At 42.2% G+C, this 21,011-nt stretch overlaps 1 protein-coding gene across 1 annotated transcript in view; it reads left to right on the top strand.

Annotated features, from left to right (window-relative positions):
* Window positions 1-592: 592 nt before the first annotated feature.
* LOC112549730 (spidroin-1-like) overlaps window positions 593-21,011 on the top strand; it is a 107,316-nt gene continuing 86,897 nt past the window's right edge. Inside the window, exons 1-2 of the mRNA XM_025199948.1 lie at window positions 593-772; window positions 890-1,100. Coding sequence (XP_025055733.1) covers window positions 593-772; window positions 890-1,100 — 391 coding nt within the window. The remainder of the gene's footprint in view (window positions 773-889; window positions 1,101-21,011) is intronic.

The following is a 21,011-nucleotide window of genomic DNA, read 5'->3' on the forward strand; positions in this document are numbered from 1 at the left end:
CTAAGTAAGGCAAGATGTGGACATGATGAAACGGGTCAAATAACATCCCGATTCGGCCATAGTAAATCCAAAGGTCTAAGGCACAAAAGGGTGCATCATAATAATCCTGGTAACCCAAGCAACAACATCTTTGCTTGGTGTTAGGCGGTGTGTAGGGGAGGTGGAACCCCAAGCAGGAAGGACAACCAGAATGACTGAAGGAAGATACGAGGAGGGACGGGATAAATCATCTTCCTCTCCATCAAAATTCATTTTCCAGCAAAGACACTGCAGGTGAGACCCCCTCCTCCCCGGGATACTGACTAAGGTCCAGTCCATTAACAAGCTTGTTCCTCCCTTAAAATGATGACCAAATCAGAAAAAACCCATACAGACCCAACTCACAGGTGAAAGGCACAGGAAGTTACAAATTGGTGCATTGGCCAGGAATTTGGAAGAAGTAATCCTAGAGGCTGACATGGAAGTTAATATAGCTCCTCAGATCAAATTATTAGGTCAAACATTACATGTGGTGATGAAAGTATTAGAAGTCCAACAGCAGTAGGCATTACAACAACATGAATGGATGCGAAGAAATTGGACAACATTCCGAATGCATAGGATGACCCATGAGGATGATGTTGAAGCTTACATTGAATTGTTTGAGCATACAGCTATACAGACAGGGCTGGACAGATTCCAGTGGGCAAGCCAGCTGGGATCCCTTGTCATGGGCATAGCACAAGCCATGTTCCAGGCTTTACCGAGGGAAGATGCCTATGATTATGAAAAGGTAAAGGTGGCAATATTGCACCATCTTGAACTCACACCCGAGCATTATCAGAAATTATTCTGAGCCCAGAAAGGGAAAAAGGACTGTAAACCCAGAAACCTCATGCAACTTTTAAAGGACCTGTTGGACAAATGGGTACCTCCGGGAAAGGTGGATCAGGCATCTCTGGCCGACCAAATTTTATTAGAACAATTCATAAAAGATTTGGATAATGAAACGCAACTATGGGTATGTTGGCACTTACCAAAGATGGCTGAAGAGGCATTAAGAGTTGCTGAGGACTTCATGGCATCTGAAGTGAAGCATGTCAGAGAAAAAAGTTATAAAAGTACAGGAGTGTTCATTAAGAGGGAGGAAGAACCCCGATGGGGGGGGCATCTTGATATTCCTGGCAGAGCGTGATATGTTACTGATGCAGGAAAGCTGGTCATGTATCCAGGGAATGCACCATAGGCTCGCAAGAAAGGTGGAAATCAACAGGAGAGGGCACAGGGCTGAAACAACGAGCTGAAGCCAGTGAGCCCATCAGGGAGATGGATTGCAGCTATGGATGCAGCAAAGAAATAACTGTGTGGGATAGACCCATGGTGATGGCACGGGTAGCCGGTAAACCAATTGAGGCCATTCTAGATACTGGCTGTTAACAAACCCTAATCTGGGCAGGGCTAGTACCCAGACATGCCATTTATTGGTGACAGCTGGTGAGGATGTGCTGTATACATGGAGAATCAGAACAGTACGAGAGAGGTTTTGTGAAAATAAGGAATGCCAATCACAAGGATAAGACGCGGGTAGGATTTGTACCAGAACTGGATGGGCAAATAATCGTGGGATGAGATTGGCCACCCCTATATGAAGAACTAGCAGAAGTCTGGAGAGATGAATTGAGATGGAAAGATTGGCCCCATGTCAAGGGTTGGATAGCTGAAGAAGAGGCAACTTCTTCAGGGGAGGATGACTGGATAAATCTTATGATGGGTACCAGAGGACCCCAGTTCTGGACTGCACAAGAAGATGAGGAATTCCAGAGGATTTGGGAGGAGGAGGTGGCCCATGTTGAGGATGAAGTCTTCTGACTAGAATTTCATGTAAGTGACCCTCATTTTGTGATACATAATGGCCTATTGTATCAGGTGAGAAAATGTCCAGTTTGGGGTAAGTGGACCCAGCAGTTAATGGTACCTTGTACCTTCCATAGCCAAGTGTGGCGGTTGGCACACATCAATCCCATGGGAGGTCATTTCAGGGTAAATAAGACATTCACCAAGATTGAGCAGTGGTTTTCTTGACTATGGATGAGAGAGGAAGTCACACGATGGTGTGAGGCTTGCCCAGAGTCTCAAAGGGTTCAAGAAAGGTGGCCATCATGTGTGGCATTAAAGATGATTCCTCTTATTGATAACCTTTTTCACAGAATCGCATTAGATATAGTGGGACTCCTGACAAAGAGTAGTGCCGGATATCAGTATATACTAGTCATAGTCAACTATGCCACACGCTACCCAGACACAATACCTTTAAGGTTGGCAACAGCACCTTGCAGAGGAATTACTGAAATGGATTTCCAGGGTGGGGTTAGCAAGAGAAATAATAACGGATCAGGGTAGAAATGTTATGTCCAGTGTAATTAAAGCGATGTGCCAAGTGTTGAAAATATGAGAACTACATATGTCTGTGTACCATCCCCAGACCAATGGTCTGGTAGAACACCTAAATGGAACAATTAAATGACTGTTGTGACATTGCACACAGGAAGAACCCCGAAAATGGGATTTGGTTTTGATATCACTCCTTTTTGCTTTAAGGGACACACCACAGACATTGACAAAATTGTTCCCATTCTTGTTAACCATGGGGTTTACTGCAAGAAATGAGAGAGGAATGGGTGAGCACTGGCCAGCAGGAAGTTTGGGTGCAATAGCACTGGCAAGAGATGGTAGACCAACTTGAAGCAGCTAGACAGTTGGCCCAGGAAAATCAAGCAGAGGCCCAAGAGAGGCAGAAACAGGAGTATGACAAAAAGGCTCATGTATGCGACTTCCAGGTAGGGGGACAAAATTTTTGTGTTATTCCCTACCATGGCAGACAAGTTATTGACACGTTGGCAGGGACCATTCAAGATAGTTCAACAAGCCGGTCCTGTAGACTATGAGGTGTAATGTCCAGGGTACCAGAAGGAATGACAAATTTACCACATAAATTTGTTGAAAGCCTGGCAGGAATCTGAAGGGTGGATGCTGAGCCCCGAAGATCCAGTGGAGGAATTAGGATCTGAGATAGGAGAGCAGGAAAAGAAAGTGGCCCAAAGCAGTGAAATAACACAAAGCTCAGAGCTTAATAAGGAGCAACACAAACATTTACGAATGCTTATAGAGGAATTTAATGATGTGTTTAAGGAAAAACCTGGGCAGGCTCAAGGGGTGAGACATGGGGTTAACAGTCCAAAGGGAACCATAGTCACAGAAAGATGGAGGCCCATTCCACATTATTTATAGGAGAGAGTACAACAGGCAATACTAAAGATGCTAGCACAAGGGATAATTGTACCTTCATGCAGTCCATGGTGAAGTACTATTGGGTAATAGTACCCAAAACTGATGGGTCCCTTTGAATATGTATCGACTTTAGGAAAATCAATGAAATCGTTCTTTTTCATGAATTCTCTATGCCACATGTGGAAGAACTACTAGAGAGAATAGGCCAACCCCATTATATTTCAAGAATTGATCTATCAAAAGGGTATTGGCAAATACCTATGTTGAGGAGGGACCAACAGAAAACTTCCTTCGGTATGCCCTGAGGCCTATTTGAGTTTACAAGAATGCTGTTTGGCCTTCATGGAGCTGCGGTAACATTTCAGTGACTCATGGACTGCATCCTTGCCCCACATATGATCTACGTCATGGCTTATATCGATCCCATCATCATATACTCTCAATCTTGGGGGCAACATCTGCAACATGTGAAGGAGGTGCTGAAAGAATTACGCCGGGTATGGATGATGGTCAACCCTAAGAAGTGCTTGCTAGGAATGCAAGAAACTAACTACCTTGGTTTTAGGGTTGGACAGGGATGGTTGGACATCCACTGGCCAGTAAGATAGAGATGATAGAAAAGTATTTACCACCTCAGAACAAGTAGAAAATGAGATCCTTCCTGGGGCTGGCTAACTGTTATTGGAGGTTTATTCCTCATTTTGCAGAAAAAAGCAGCCACATTAACAGACGCCATAAGAGGGACAGTACAGGGTTCAATACAGTGGACTCCTTAAATGAAAGAGGCTTTTAAAAGTATGAAAAGGGCCCTGTGTAATGATGTGGTAGTGGTAATGCCTGATTTCTCTAAAAATTTTATCCTGCAAATGAGACTGCTGTAGGTGCAGTCCTGTGTCAGGATCAAGGAGGTGTGGAGTGACCAATCACTTTTGCTAGCAAAAAATTAAATGACACCAAGACCAGGTATTCTCCCATTAAGAGGGAATGCCTGGCAATAAAGTGGGCCATAAATTACTTCAGATACTATTTAATGGGGTGAGAATTTAAATTAATCATGGATCATGCACCTTTACAATGACTAAATAAGTTCAAGCATGATAACGTGCGAATTACATAACGGGAATTATCACTACACCCTTTTAAATTTAGCATCAGTTACAGACTGGGAGTGACTAATAAGGTTGCAGGTTTTTTATCAAGGTGCAATGAGAGTGAAGTGGCAACAACAGATCAGCACAGGGCTGGTGTCAAGATGATTGACAATCAGGAGACAAAAGTTGTTGCGCCACATGACAAGTTAGGTAGGGGAATATGTGGAAAAGACCTATGTCCATCAGATGAGGAGAGGAGCTGGCGGGATGCTGCACTGGAAGCAGAGCACAGTGAAATTGAAACCATCCGCTGCAGTGAAGAAAGAAAAAAAAAAAAAAATGCCAAGTCAGAAGGAGCCGGGATCGGCTCCTATGTCAGCATAAGCATGCTTTATAATAGTGTGCCAGGGCCGATTCATGGTCTGGAACACCGAAGCCAGAATAAAAATCCCAGCAGGGAAACAACAGAGAGAGAGCAGGTACCATCAGACAACCAGCCCATGGCAAGTATAAGATTCAAGTCGAGGGTGGGACACCAGGGAACACGACAGTCTGCGACCAACAAGACTCATAAGTGTGCGGGCCGGGAGCGGTCCGAGGCCCTCGGGGGCGCGCGGCGGGCTGTGGCCAGCAGCCCTGGCACACGGGTCGGGGAATGCAGGCCGGCGGACTAGAATTAGGCACGGACGCGTAGCGGTTGATTAAAGATTATTTTACTTACACATGGGAAAATAAACCTGCAGGACTCGAACCCGGACAGAGCTCTGGATACACTCACACGAAGTTTGCTAGACTCCGTGGAACTTGCGCGCAGGGAAGGGGTTCATCGAGGGATCGCTCGGCAACGGGGAGAGGCCAGAGGTTGATCAGACCCCTATAGCCTTCTTAAGGTACACGCTGGGTCCGTTAGGCTCCGCAGCGCTTAGAGTTCTTCACGAGACGTGAAGTCCTCCTCCTCCAGATGGTTGTGGAGTCCTCCAACTTGGGCGGAAACCTCTCAAGCCTCTTATACGGCTAGCAAGCCAATCGCTAGCTGCCACGTCGGAATAATTTAGAACTGGCCAATAGTGGGACACAAATTTGCATGCGGGTGGCGGGAACTCCTTTGCACCGGGGTTTTCTCTTTGCAACTGAGAAATGCACCTTGCAAAGAAAGCTCCTCGTGGTGGGAAATAATTTAGCAGTGCCAAAGCGCGCACACACAAAATCACACCCTTGGGTTGTGACAATAAGTAAGGCAAGATGTGGCCATGATCAAATAGGTCAAATAATGTCCCAATTCTGCCATAGTAAATCCAAAGGTCTAAGGGTGCATCATCATAAACCTGGTAATGCAAACAACATCTTTGGTTGGTGTTAGGCAGGGGTAGGGGAGACGGAGCCCTGAGCAGAAAGGACAACTGGAATGACTGAAGGAAGATACCAGGAGGGACGGAATAAATCATCTTCCTCTCCATCAAAATTAATTTTCCAGCAAAGACATGGCAGATGAGACCGCCCCCCCCCGGGTACCATCTGAGGTCCAGTCCATTAACAAGTTTGTTCTTCCCTTAAAGCAATGGCCAAGCCAGAAAAACCCACATGGACCTGACACACAGGTGAAAGGCATGGGAAGTTACAGTAGAACATTCCCAAAGGTTGAAAAATGGTACAAAGAGATGTTGCAGTTGGCATCTATGAAGAGAGTCAGATTTAGAAAGCTTAATTTGAATTGAAAAATTTTGCGCCATTTGAAAGGAATTCTTGAATATTTTGTTATCTATATTGTTACTCATTGCATACTTTTACTGTCCTCTACCCACCTCCTTTTTTTAATCTCTCTTTTGTGTTTTAAAATTATATTATCTTATATTACTTATTGTTTGTATAGTTCAATTTTACATATACAGATGCCTTTGTAGCCATTTTATATTTTAATGTATACCACATTATCTTGATCTCCTTGAACGTAAAAAAAAAAAAGGTCTTGGAAAAAAAGGGAAAGAATCTGATTAATTTGAATAAATTAGTAATAAAGAAACCTTTATCTGGATTTTAAATTGAATGGACATTGCAAATATGCATAGCTACTTCATAGTGTTTTCCATTTTTAGTTTGCATTAGAAGAATTTCAAGTGTGTCATGCTACGTGTTGTAAAAGTTTGAAAATAATAGAGAGATATATATAATCATTTTGTAATAACCTGCTAAACAATGAACGGTTGTTAGGTTGGAAGGGCAACATAGATAATGATTTAAATGAACCTTTTCTTTACAAGAAATAAACCAAACAATTACAATTTCATATATTTTTACTCTCATTTGTTGACAGACAGTACCTTTTATTAAAAAATGAGGTTTGATCTTTGTATTGCACACACAATTATGTAATTCTATATAATGATTCATTTCAGTAACTTCATGCATAACACAATAACTTCTGTGATTTTGAAACAGAAAACTTTTGAAAACACTTCCTTAAAAATAAATTAAGATTTCCTCTCTTTAATCCTGTTCCTCTGTAAATTTAGGCAGGTTTGTGCAAACCTATAGAAAATAAATTGTAAGAAAAAGGGATAATATGCTAAGGCAATATTTAGAGCAACAAAATATAAAGTCAAAGTACACTGACTCTACAGCAAAGAAAGGAAGGAAGGAAGGACTTGACTTTGACTTTTAGCTACTTTGTTCAGGGGTTCTGGGTACAGAAAGTTGGCCCCTCCAGGGTCCAGGTCCAATATATAAAACAAAGACAAACAAATCACCATCAAACAAAAGCACCATGTCATTACATTCATAACATCACAACGTGACAGACACCTTTGCAGTATTACATATTGTGCCTAACATGCCATTATGTGGTTGGGACACCCGGCCATACAGTCATACAGACCAAAGCCCTTTATAAACAAATGATTCTTACCCTGCTCTATCCAATAGTACATGTAACAAAACCTTCGACTTCCCACACAAAGGAAAAAAAAAGCAAAAAGCAGCCTGGTGAGGGCCCAGGGCATGGCACAAGTTTGGAGTTGCAGTCTATCACTGAGCCCGGCCAGTGGCCCAGACCGGTCATGACATCAGAGCATGTATGCAAGGTGGCCATCCTCCATGTGGCACAGTGCTCCCTCAAGGGTACAGCGTGCTCAAACTCCAGTGAGAGGCATGTCTGCACCAGAAGTCTGAAAAGCCACAGGGCATCATCTGAGCCAGTCCTGGCAAGCCAGTTACGGCGGTTCTTGAGGACAGCCATCTTGTTCTGACCCAGTAGAAAGTTGGCTAGGCAGATGGCACCCTGCTCAGCCACCCAGTATGGGTAGGAGCACACGTAGGAGGTCTCCAAGAGGCTCCTGCCCAGCACCCGCAGCAGCAGCTTGAGGGTGACAAAGAGTGGCCACAGGTAGGGACAGTCAAGGAAGGCATGAAAGAGGTTCTCCTCAATGCCCCTCGAGCAGAAGGGGCAGACTGGCGAGGTGCCTGGGTCAAAGTGGGACGCAAATATGCCAGTGGCTAGGATGCTGTGCAGCAACCACCACTGTAGGTCACCAGTCTTCTTGGTGGTTGGCGGTTTATACAATGTGTCCTAAGCAGGGTGGGCTGGTGGGGAATCTGACGGCCCCAGGCACCATCACCACAGTATATCAGGATGGCCTACCAGCAGCTGGGCATGGCAGGCATGAACCACCCAGGCATACAGGCTTCTACGTGGCAGAGAAACAAAGGGGCAAACCATGTCATTGTCGGGAGGCACAGGGAGCAGGAAGGAAGGAAGGATGGAGAAACAAATGAATAAACCCGAGAAAAATGTAAAGATCAAACCTTTAAGCTATAGTCACCTTTCTAACGGTCTGTAGCAGGTTAAAAAAATGAGAAAGGAGAAAAAACATCTGATAGTAGGCTGTCTCCTTTTGAAGTAGATATTGCATTTAATTGGTTTCTGTTTTCATATTTATATATAGCCAAAGAAGGCTCTTTGCATTCCTTAGGCATATACAGATCAAATAAGAAGCTCTATGCTACAGAGCTCTATGTTACTTATAAAAAAAAAACAATATGAAAAATCCTGAACGTGCTCTTTTTCCTTTTTTTCTTCTTTTCTTTTCCAAAACAGGCATTTTTCAAAGCCTGAAAATCCATACATGAACCAACTTTTGTATCATCTGATCTGTAAGACTGAGTCATAAAAAAACAGAGAGGAGGAGGATGACCTTTTGAACCTTTCTTATTAACATTTTTTCAGGGACTCAAGCAGGGTAGAATAAGATCACATGTAGAAACGTAAATCCACTTAAATACCTATTAGGTGGAATACAATCTGGCACATAGTCCTTAAAATGATCCCCTATGATATACCACATTGGACTGTCCAAAATCTTCCAAACATCTCTGTTGGCTAGAATTTGAGCTTCAACAGTCCTTCTCATGGTATCCTAAGTGATGGTTTTCCTCCTTTTTCCCTTTATTTTAAAGTGTTGGTGTTCATTGAATTGCTTGTCTAGGGATTTGCTTGCTAGTGGGCATGCCTACATGTGCAAATAATCCAGAAGTAGTTTACACTTGAGTAAACTACTCAAAAGTAAACTGTCCCAGGCATGTGTCTGTGTGTGCAGGGATGCTAGAGCAGATTTGTTGCTCCTAACAGCAGACTGTTCCCACTACCTGCAGCTCTACAACCAGCCCCTGCAGCAGCAGGATTTCTCCTGGCAGGGGCTGGAACATTACTTCCTGCTCCCAGGAGCTGCCTGTTGCTGGGACAGGATCTGCCACTAGAACCCAGGCAGGGACAACGACTCTTCTCTCCCAGTGCCAGCTCCATGGTCACAGGGAGATCCTTATCTCCTAGCCCAAGCCCTGCAGTCATAAAGCTGGTATTGGGAGAGAAGGATATCCCAGCACCAGCCTCACATCCACGAACCTGGTGCTGGGAGATAAGGAACTCCCAGCCTGGGTCCCACAACCACGGGACTCAGGCTCAGAGATAAGGATCTCTCACCCCAGGTCCCATGACTGTGGGACTTGGCCTGGAAGATAAGGATCTCCCAGCACCGGCCCTGTGATCATGGAGCTGGTGCTGGGAGCTCCCTACTGCTGGGGCAGAGGAACATTGTTCCTGGCCAGGTTCCAGTTGCAGAGGCCACCCAGGCAGCAGGCAGTTTCCAGGGGTAAGGAGCAATCTCCTGGCCTCCGCTGCCTGGGAGCACATTTGCTCCCAGTCAGGTGTCTACATGTGTGCTACTGTGCAGTTGCTAATCACAAGTAAATTTGTTATGTGCATTTGAGGGTAGCAAGTTTACTCATGATTAGAGCCAATTACTGTGCAGTAAGCATCTGCACGTGTAGATGCCAACACTTACTGCACAGCAATTAACTCTACTGTGCAGTAAAATGTCTCATGTAGATGAACCCTGACTAGTGCAAAATATGTCCAGCAGGCCTAAATCCTAAGTGTGACCAGTTCATTTACTGTTGACATAAGTTATCCAGGGTTTTCCAAATTGATATGCTTCTTTTAGAACTCATTTGTTTTCTTTTTATCATTATCAGTGGCCCAGTTCCACCACTTCACAATGAAATAACTTAAACTTTGCCTGAAGATTGATGTACTTCATCTCCACATACTGTGTGGCTATACAGGGTGTCTGGCAGTTTTTCATTTTCCTGTGTTTCTTTCTTCATCTATTGAATGGTCTCAGCTGATAATATTATAAATATATAAATTGGTTTATCAGTTCTAACTGCCAGATGTTTCAATCACACCAATTAACTAAGATCAAGGTGTCATTATCTTATTAATTTCTGGTTTATGCTCAAACCAAGTGGGTTAACCACTTTCATCGGTGTTTGTGGTGCTTATGTGCATTCTATGGTTTTGCTCATCAAGGTCATATAACCGAATCCTAGGACTACCAGGCTTACTCTATTGCTCCATTTAGGACCATAATAGCAACATATAATGATTTTTTTTTCACACTATGATATATAAGCAGAAGAAAGAGGAATCTGATTAACATCAAATAAGTCTCAAATCATTTTCTAGATTCAGTCACAAAACAAACAAAGGAACTATCACTGATTTGATACTGTCCTGTGACAAATGTATGTTGGCATGGCTATTGGGATGCTTACTACAGGAATATATCAGTTTAGCTTAATAAGGGGCTACCTCTTAAAAACAGGTGGGAAGGAAATGGTTCCAGGTTGCCGCCTATTCAGCAACCCTTAAAACAGTTGAGGAATAATGCAAGAATGCTGCTATCTTTAGTTTTGCTTCTGTTTCCAGAATACATTTTATTCAGTTTATATGTTGCATTCAGTTATATTTGCATTAAGTCTACTAACTTGGATATGGATATATAATTCATATTGTTTGTGTCTGGCTAAAATATATCTTCCTTAAAAACATTATGGTCTTGATTTGAAGACATCAATAGATAATGAATCCAGTATTTCCATTGGTAACTTGCTCCCATAGTTGAGGATCCTATTAAAAATCTTTGTCTTAATTTGTAATTGAATTCATCTTCCAATCACTGGTTCATGTTATGCTCCTTTGCACTAGATTAAGAAGCCCTGTGTTACCTGGAAGTATTCACTTTTTTTCAGAACATGAAGCATTTTACTTAAAACTCCATATGCTGGTATCAAGTTGATTGCCAGAGAAGCTTAACTTTCATTTAAAATGTATAGTAAGGTTTTAACACTTCCTTATGGTTGTGGACAAAATCTTAAAAATGATCTATCTGCTTTCTGCTCCAGAGACCAGAATTTAAATATAAAGAACCCTAGCTATAATTTTAAAATCTGATTATTAAAGCAATCTTATCATTTGGTGGTCCTGACTTCCAAATCATGTGTTTTCAGTGTTTTGGGGTAGGTCACACTGAAATATGAATAATTATGTTACATTTTGTAAAATGTATCGACACCTTTGCATCTTTTGGGAAGGGAGACTTTTTTGTGTGTTTTAACATTGAAATTCTCCATTAAAATCCTCCAATTAACTTTATTCTGTACTCTAGTTCATTAAAAAGATGTAGTGTATGGATCTGAGCACAATTCAGGGTGTGAAAAAATTATAACTTGAATATTGAATTTACCTCCTCCTTTAGCTTTGAATGAATTGTGTCAGAAATCATATACCAAATTACATCTAGAATTAAATGGTGCCCTCCTATACATAATCCTGCTCGATACAAATCTAAACCTGAATCATTCAGATGTTTCTTTTACTATAAATTTCCCCAAGAAGGTATGCCTAGCATATTCCTGTAATGTGTGGATGATTCGAATAGGTTTGGATGATAAATGGAAATTTCAATGTGGAGAAGGAAAAAGAATCTGAGTGATTTGTGTGGTTGACTTTTGCCAGGTTGTTCATTTTAAAGCATTAATTCTGGTGTCATGTGTCATATAACATTTCTCAGTGTCACATCAAACAGTGAAAACAGCTGCAAACCATTCTGCCAAAAATGATCTCGTCATCTCCTCCTTTTTCTCTTCATTTTTCTATCCTGCCTCTGCCCTGTTAAATTTGTTCTACTATACTTGCTACTTCTATAATGTTTATTCAGATATTCTGTACGTGAACACTATCTTTCAAAGCAATAATTACAAGCCTCCATTATGTCTAAGGGAGTTCAGCTTTAAATGTAGCATTAATGTTATGAAACTTGCTAAAAATAATTCCTAATTTGACACTTATTGAGAGGGTGGGGAATAACTCACATTAAAAATTACTTTTTTAGTGTGTTGGGGTATGTGGATTTTGCTTCTATCAGTATCTGTAATAGATGAAGTAAGGTGGTACTAGAATAAACAGAAGGCTGGGAAGAAAGAAAGAACCATATGGTATTCCAAGTTATGACACTGACTCTGACTGTATATGAGTTATTGCCCTTGCCTCTATCGGTTATAAAATAATAAACACATTAGTTAAAGGGAATACAAAAACATAAATTTCTAATGGAAGCTGTGTTTTTGGTCACTAATTTTTTGTATGCTTTTATGTACAGCAGTTACACTTCCAGGTATAGAGACAACACTGGTTCTAGTGGTAATTCCCCATTCTCCAAGTTGAATATTTTTATAATTTTTATAATAACCTCACTTGAATATATGCATATCCAGTGTAAGAGAATAGCAAATGTTTCATGAATTTTAGCAAAAAACTTTCTTCATCTGAAAATCTATAATAGAAGTAGTTACTTGTTTTCTATTCTCCATTTAACATTTCAGTCACCCAATTAAACAAAATTAATACTACATAAAATGTAACCTGCCATCCCAAAAAAGAAACAAGCTGACTAATCAAACTGAACAGCTCATAAACACCCTGTATGATGAATACATAGAGTAAAAAAAATCTGTAGAAATCATGCATAATAGCTCCTTTTTTCCCAGGAAACTGGCTAAGTTTGTAACAAATGATAGATCAGGTCCAGTGATGGCCAAACCTTTCAAAAGCAACTAATAACTTAAGAGGCCTCTCTTCTTTTGCATCCCTACCTGAAGCCATATTCACCTAGTAAACTTACTATGCCAAACAGTGGTATTTTCAAGCATGCCACACTATTTGACACAGACCCAGGCTGCCTTCCCATGGCACTGTGGCTGTATTATTCAGGAGTGATAATTCACATGCAAGGTGTTATGCAGACATGGCTACTTCTGGAGGGAACCTGCATTGTACCAGTGCTGGGCACAGTAAATTTACCACATACAGATGAATAAGAGGGGAAAGGGGGCTTTATTTTTAAAAGTTCTGCCTGTAACCACGAAAATAGACCCCTATCTTTAATAGACCCTTTCAGTTGATGTGCACCAAATCAGTAGGTGCTATACTGGCTAAAATCTTGGCCATTTTAAATTTAATTTCATTAGATTATTTAGAACATTGCAAGTTCAGTCAAAGTACAAAAACCTTGGACTATGGATTCACTGCATGTTATAATGTTGGTACACACTTCCTAGATGTGAAAAGCACTTTGCTTGTGTGATATAACAGCAGTAAAACAGGGAACTGTAGCATTCAATGAGAAAAAATCCTCCAAGTTCAGATACAGTAAATGCATTGACTTTGCCTTGAGGTTTATTTATTACCGTATAAACTACTTTGGCATTTACAGCCCAATGGGAGAATATTTAACCCAACACAAGTAAACAGAGAGTAAACACATCGTTTCGGCTTGCTATTGCCATAATTTCCTATTTATCATCTGAGCGCATAGTCAGTGGCAGCATTTTGGGGATTTCAATAGGGTGGTGATATTACCTCTAGGAGTTACTGGTGGGTAGCAGTATGAATTTCATTTCCAAACTGGATTTAAAAAACAGTTCTGCTGAAGCTGTATTTTTATGTATTCTCTTTCAGAATTAACTCTTACTGCTGTTTTGGCCAAAGCACAAATAGAGTCTCTTCTTCACCAATATATTTCTGTTTTTTTTCTATCATCAGGGGAGAACTAGTACTGGTAGAGGATACTTCAGAGAATGTATGGTAAAATCAGTATTATTAGAAGTGCAAGCAAGTGGATGAGCATATTATTAAAATTAAATTATCTTCGTTCTTTAATATTGTGGTGGCATTTTTTTTCAAGAGAATATTGTTGAACTCAATCAAGGTCAAAAGTCCGTCTGAACCTAACAGCCCATCAGGCTAATGCGATTGATCTATGTTCATTTCTTTAGTCAACAGAAAACAAGGGAGTGATGTGGCCAGCATAATATTTAGTAGATTCCTGCATAACCAGGTATCCTTTTACATCTGGGTTGACCAGGAATAGCTTGTGGCTCAAGTCATGCGCCTAGATTTGTAGCAAAATATCTTAAACACTCTGCCACCCTATCTCCTGTTAAACTTAGGCTCTGTTCTAATACTGCTGATGTTTCTTCCATCTTATACTTTAGATGGATTTGACACTCTGTAGTGTGCTGTTCCTTCCTCAAGTAATCTACAGTTTAGTGTAGGTACAGAGGTTCCCATATATATCTACAGTTTGTGTAAAGCTGTTTTGGGGTTTTGGATGAAACACTATATGAAAGAGTAAGTCTCACTCCAGATACACTTTTCCCTAAACTATCTTAGGAGATCTCTAGCTAAATTACAGCATTTCATTGTATAACTGAACATTGCAGCCATATAGAGATGATTGTAGCTTAAATCTAAGGGTCAGGCAGCCCTAGAGTTGTGAAAATGTCACTGAGTCTAGTATAACAGCTGAAATTAGTTAATGAGCAAAGGTGGTGGAATGAAAAGTTCCATCCCTGTTGTGAAGAACTACAGGCTTAGAGAGAAAGAAAGTTGTAGAGTATTTCCCTGTAAATGAGCTAGCTGTAATTATAATTAAGCTCATCTCCTACTGGCAGCAGAAAGCTTTTTTTTTTTAATCCTTATGTGTTCTAGTCCCAGATAAAGAAAAGTCCCTGTACTTTCCTTTTGCAGAAGTGTTATATTCATGCAAAGCTATGCTAGGGGGATGAACGACATGACAATGGGCTACATAGAATGAGATTATGATATTTGAGTTTGAAGGGCATACAGTAACTTTATAGAAAGATAGGTTTAACAACCCAGAAAGTTCCAAATGATTACTTTAGGACAGTTTATAAATGAAGGAGTTCTGATATAGGTTTTTAAGCTGAGGTAAAGCCATGAGATGGATTTTATGGTCAGCAAACATAATTAAAATGCATTTCAAATTCCCAGTCTGGAATCTGAAAGTAATGTTGTGAATATAAAGAAGCATCTTTATGTAAAAGAATTAAAATGCAAACATAGTTTAAGTTTTTAATCACAGGATATGTAGCATTTCTCAATGTAATTTTTTGGCTATGGTTGAATATCCCTGTGGAAATCCATTAAGGTCACAACCTACTTCCATTGCAATCAAAGGCAAAGCTACTATTGGCCTTCAGCAAGGCATAATCATGACACTTTAGAGTCTTTCTATATGATTAGCTAATGAATGTAAAGCGCTTTGAAAAGCAAAAGCATTCTAAATTATATTCTTTTACTTCTTATAATATTTTCTTTTTTTTTTTTTAGAATACAAGTGCTTGGGAGAATGTCAGTGAAAAAGTTACAGTTTCTTGGCCAGCTTTTGAGTGCAATAATAATTTACATGAACATCATACCAAATTTGATATATATTTAGACCATCAAAAAATTAGATGACTTGTCTAAAGCCTGCAAAATATCTTCAGTTCAAAACAACCTGCTAGCAACAATCACCAGATTCCGATTTAAAGTGTAAACTGATCTTAAGAATCCCTGTATGCAAACTCGGCAGCCCCAGAAACTGGCACAAGAAGCAAGGGAGAGTTCCCACTTTTATACAGAAAATCATAGGGGTTAGCGTCACAACCCAATGAGCCAAAGGAAGGGAACAGGTAAAAGGTAAAAAAAAAAATCACAATTCTGGAAACATATACTCAGTACCTTAATTCCACGCCCCCTGCCCCCTCCCCTCCCACACACACACACGTGCACCTCCAAAGGTATCTCCAAACAAGACTTTAGTCCCTACAAATCTCAAACAGCAACCTGTAGCTGCCCCCAAGTCTGAGTCCATCTTCTGCAGCCCACAGTCCTGGCTGACCATGCCAGTGAGATTTCCAGCTCTACTGTGCCCTCCTCTGTGTAGGGCTGACCAGGTTCCAAGTGCATGTTGCTCTCTCTTCCCGTTACTGCAGCCCCAAACTTCCCCTTCATTTTTCCTTTTCCTTCCAGCCACGCGGGGTTTTGGGGAGTTGCATTCCAAATTAGGAGACATCTCAGCTCTGCAGACTGCCCCCTGGGTGTACCTGCTGATATACATAGGACATTCACATTCCATTACCATTTCTCCCTTTTAACTGGGTGCACCCCTCATCTAACTAAAAGTATTTCATGTAGTCCCTAAGCCATCTGGGAGGTCTCTGCACTCACTGTGGTCTACCAGGGGTATGGACTCTCACTGGCTCTGGTAAGTTTAGGATATCTACTATTGTGCCCAGCCTTGATCCCAGTACTTGATTCCAAGTAGTTGTTTGTCCTCACTAGCTTCATTTCTATCAGGCCATGGATCCCACCCTATATTTCTTGATGCAGAAGTATCCTCTGGCAGTACCCTATTGAACCTATTGGAGGCTGTATTGCTGAGGGTTCTGTTGTGAAGGCTCTCCCAACATCTTGGCTGCTGATGCACAGGACTCTAGCTCCTTTGTCAGGCCAGGATTTCTACCTTGTGAACACACATAGGGTTCCATTTGATTATAGCATACTAAAAATGTTTATCCTCTTGGCCTGCTTGCCAACTCATGTATCAGACAATGTCCTGATGACTGTATAAGAGCCACTGGACTTCTGATATAGCTTTTGGCATTGACCCCTCCTCCTGGTTTAGTTCTGTTCCCACATCAGCTCTCCCAGTTCATACACCTGTCCAGTGACCCTGAGGTCATAGTACTCTTTTTGCCTTTGTGTGGATATAGCCTGATGTCTCTTGATAGCTTAGCTAACTGAGCTTAGGTATCCTGCCATGTTCGTAACATCTTCAGATGGATTGTTAAATTGTTCTGATATATTTACTTCAAAGACAACATCAACAGGTAGGCCAATCTCTCATCCAAACAACACCCTATATGGTGTATATCCCATAAATGACTGTACACTGCTCCAGTAGGCCATCATGACATAAGGGAGTATCTCACTCCACTCTATCTGATTGTCTTGGATTAGGGAGGATAGCATGTCAACCAGAGTATGGTTCCACTAATCCACAAATTGGGGATGATACGGTATGGTGTAGGTTTTGTTCGTTTCCAGAAGATGACATACATGATGAAATAGTTGAGACTAAAAATGTCACTCCTGGTCATTGTGTAGGGATTGAGGTACACCATGGTAGTACATAAATCTCTCAACAAACACCTTTGCCACAATCTGAGGTTCTGATCAGGGAGAGAGTAAGTTTTTGCCCACTTAAAAACATAGTCAGCCACCACTAAAACATACTTGTTTCCACACAGTGTAATGGTTAGGGGACCATGAATATCCATTGCTATCCTTTCCAGGGGTTGTTCAGCCTGCATGGACACCACGGGGGTCCTGGGATTATTCTTTAGTCCTTTTTGGATACCACACACATGACATGATCTGCACCATTCCTTAACATATCTACCAGATATACTTAACAGAAATACCAAGACTCGACTTGTATCCCCATTGCTTCAACTTTAGGTTCAACTTCCACTATATGAGGCCTATGGAACAAGAAATCAGCATTATGGTGCTGTCTCTTAGGGGGATGCACTTTTTGGTACTTGAACTCAGCCAGCTGTTCTAACATCTAGTTGTCCTTCGGGTTGTTACAAATTGTGTAACCACCAGAGAGAACTGTGGTCTGTTCTTAATGTGAAGCATCTTCTCAGAAGGAAGTGTCAAACATGTTTGGTAAAGGTCACCACAGCAAGCAATTCCTTTCTTGTAGTTGCATATTGGTGCTCAGCTTTGTCTAAGGCTTGGCTTGCATATGCTAGTACCTTTTCCTAGCCCCCTTTGACTTGTGACAAAACATCTCCAATGCCAACATCACTTGCCTCAGTGTCCAAGAAGGTGAGTAAGTGAGGATTGGGATACACTGATAGAGGTTAACAACAACCACCACTTTAGCTCTATAAAGGCATCTTGACATTCGCTGGTCCAGATGAATTCCGCCTTATCAAGAGTTTATACAAGGGTCTTGCAATTGTAGCAAAATCTGCCACAAGTCTTCTATTAGTAATAGGAGGCTAAACCCAAGAAGCTGCACAGTTTTGTTACATTTTGAGTTACTGGCCAGGCCTTAACAGCCATACCTTCTCTGGGACTGGGCCTATTCCCTCTTTGGAAATCATGTGTCCCAAAAAATACATTTCCCTGAAAAAAAGCTGATATGTGGCAGGTTTAATTTTTAAGTTGGTTTCCTTCAGCCTCTTAAACATTTCTTTTAGTTTCATAGTTTCATAGTTTCATAGTTTCACGGTCGGAAGGGACCTAATAGATCTTCTAGCCCGACCCCCCGCCAGGGCGGGAGAACAACCCGAGAAAAAAAAAAAATCCAGCCTCTTCTTAAAGATCCCCAGGGTAGGGGCCAGCACCACCTCCCTTGGAAGTTGGTTCCAGCTCCTAGCCGCCCTAACTGTGAAGTAGTTTTTTCGGATGTCCAATCTGTACCTCCTCTCCATCAACTTGTGCCCATTACTCCTTGTTATGCCAGCGGGGGCTAGGGGAAACAGCGTCTCCCCCAAACCCTTCTGGTTCCCCCTAGTGAGTTTATAGACGGTCACCAGGTCCCCCCTCAGCCTTCTCTTGTGGAGGCTGAATAGGTTCAAGTCCCGCAGTCTCTCACTGTAGGGTCTGCCCTGTTGTCCCCGGATCATGCGGGTGGCCCTCCTCTGGACCCTCTCCATGTTGTCCACATCCCTCCTGAAATGGGGCGCACAGAACTGGACACAATACTCCAGCTGCGGCCTGACCAGCGTCGCATAGAGGGGGAGGATCACCTCCCTGGCTCTACTCGAGATGCACCTGTGGATGCACGACAAGGTCCGGTTAGCCCTGCCAACCATGACCTCGCATTGTCGGCCCATGTTCATCTTGGAGTCAATAATGACACCAAGATCCCTTTCCGCCTCCGTGCTCTCAAGTAGGGAGTTCCCCATCGTATAAGTGTGCTGCTGGTTCCTACTACCCAAGTGCAGCACCCTGCACTTGTCCGTATTGAAACGCATCCTGTTCCTGTCTGCCCACCCCTGTAACCTATCCAGATCCTTCTGCAATCTCTCTCTCCCTGCTAGCGTGCTCACCTCCCCCCAAATTTTGGTGTCATCAGCGAATTTAAACAGGTTGCTTTCCACCCCAGCATCAAGATCGCTGATGAAGAAATTGAACAGCGCAGGCCCCAGGACCGAGCCCTGGGGGACTCCACTACCCACCTCCCCCCAAGTCGAGTATGATCCATCCACCACCACCCTCTGAGTGCGACCCTTCAGCCAATCTGCAATCCATCTGACCGTGTAGGCATCTATGCCACAGTCGCCTAGTTTATTAATTAGGATGGGGTGAGAGACGGTGTCAAAGGCCTTGCTGAAGTCCAGAAAGACTACATCCACCGCGACACCTGCATCCATGGCCTTTGTGACCTGATCATAAAAGGCAATCAGGTTGGTCTGACATGATCTCCCCCTAATAAATCCATGCTGGTTTCTTCATGTCCTTTTGAAAGGTTCAGCCTATCACAATGCTACCATCCAGGTACACAAGGCAGGATGTCCCTTGCAAATATGCTAACACAAAAAAAGTCTCTGAAAGGTAATAGGAGCATTGCATAAACCAAAAGATCTAATAACAAACTAAAAAAGTTCCTTAGTGCAGAAATCTGGGTTTTTGGTTGTAGCTGTGTTGGTCTGAGGACATAGGCAGGCAAGGTTCTTTGAGTAGATGTGATATCTTTTATTAGACCAACTAAGAGCGTTCCGTTCTGAGACTCCAAGAAATGAGAGAAGCTAAAAATGTGGCAGGATGTCAGTGAGAATGTAAATAGGTAGAAATTAGAAAGACAAAAGGTAAAGCAGAGAGGTAAAGCAGAGATGGGAGAGGGAAGAAAGTAGGGGAAAAAAGGCTAAAGGAAGACATTACAGTGATAGAATATCAAGAAATGTTATATATCTCATTCAGCGCAGCACATGTTTTGATGGAAAATATGTAGAAGAAACCAAACAACAACTGCGCACCAGAATGAACGCACACCAAAAATCTACCAAAGACAAGAATACCCAATTACCTGTGTGAGCACACTTCTCACAGGACAATCACTCCCTCTCTGATCTCTCAGTTCTAATCCTCAAAGGGAACTTACAAAACACCTTCCATAGGTGAACTTCACTTCATAAATCTACTGGATTAAAAAAAGCATGGACTAAATATAGACATTGGTTTGTTTTGTGACACATTACAAAGTGCCTGACATCTGATTCACCAAGGACCTGCCTGACCAGAGCCTCTTATATTCTTCTTTTCACCCACCTTTTCTCCCCTCCCCTCCCCTCCCCTCCCCTACTTTTGTGCCCTTTGTCTCCCTGATTTCCTGTTTCCTTCTTCATTGTCTCTCACCCCATCCTCATCAATAAATTAAGTGACTGTGGCATTGATGCCTGCACAGTTGGATGGGTAAAAAATTGGCTGATGGGGCACACCCAGAGAGTAGTGGTGGATGGGTTGTACTCAACCTAGTGAGATGTGAGCAGTGGGGTACCCCAGGGCTCGGTCCTCAGTCCCGCACTGTTTAACATCTTCATCAGCAACTTGGACGAGGGGGTGGAAAGCACGCTGTCCAAGTTTGCTGATGATACTAAGATGTGGGGTGAGGTGGACACACTTGAAGGGAGAGAGAGGCTGCAACTAGATTTAGACAGACTACAAAAATGGGCAGATGAGAATAGGATGGGGTTCAAAGTATGTAAATGCAGGGTGCTGCATCTTGGGAGAAGGAATCCACAGCATACATACAGGCTGGGGAGTTCCCCTCTTGAAAGCACAGAGGCGGAAAGGGATCTTGGAGTAATTATTGACCCCAAGATGAACATGAGCTGCCAATGCCAGACCACAGCCAGCAAGGCCAGCCATACCTTGTCACACATCCAAAGGCGCATCTC

The sequence above is a fragment of the Alligator sinensis genome, unplaced genomic scaffold (assembly GCF_000455745.1).
Source record: "Alligator sinensis unplaced genomic scaffold, ASM45574v1 scaffold442_1, whole genome shotgun sequence".
Taxonomy (NCBI): domain Eukaryota; kingdom Metazoa; phylum Chordata; order Crocodylia; family Alligatoridae; genus Alligator; species Alligator sinensis.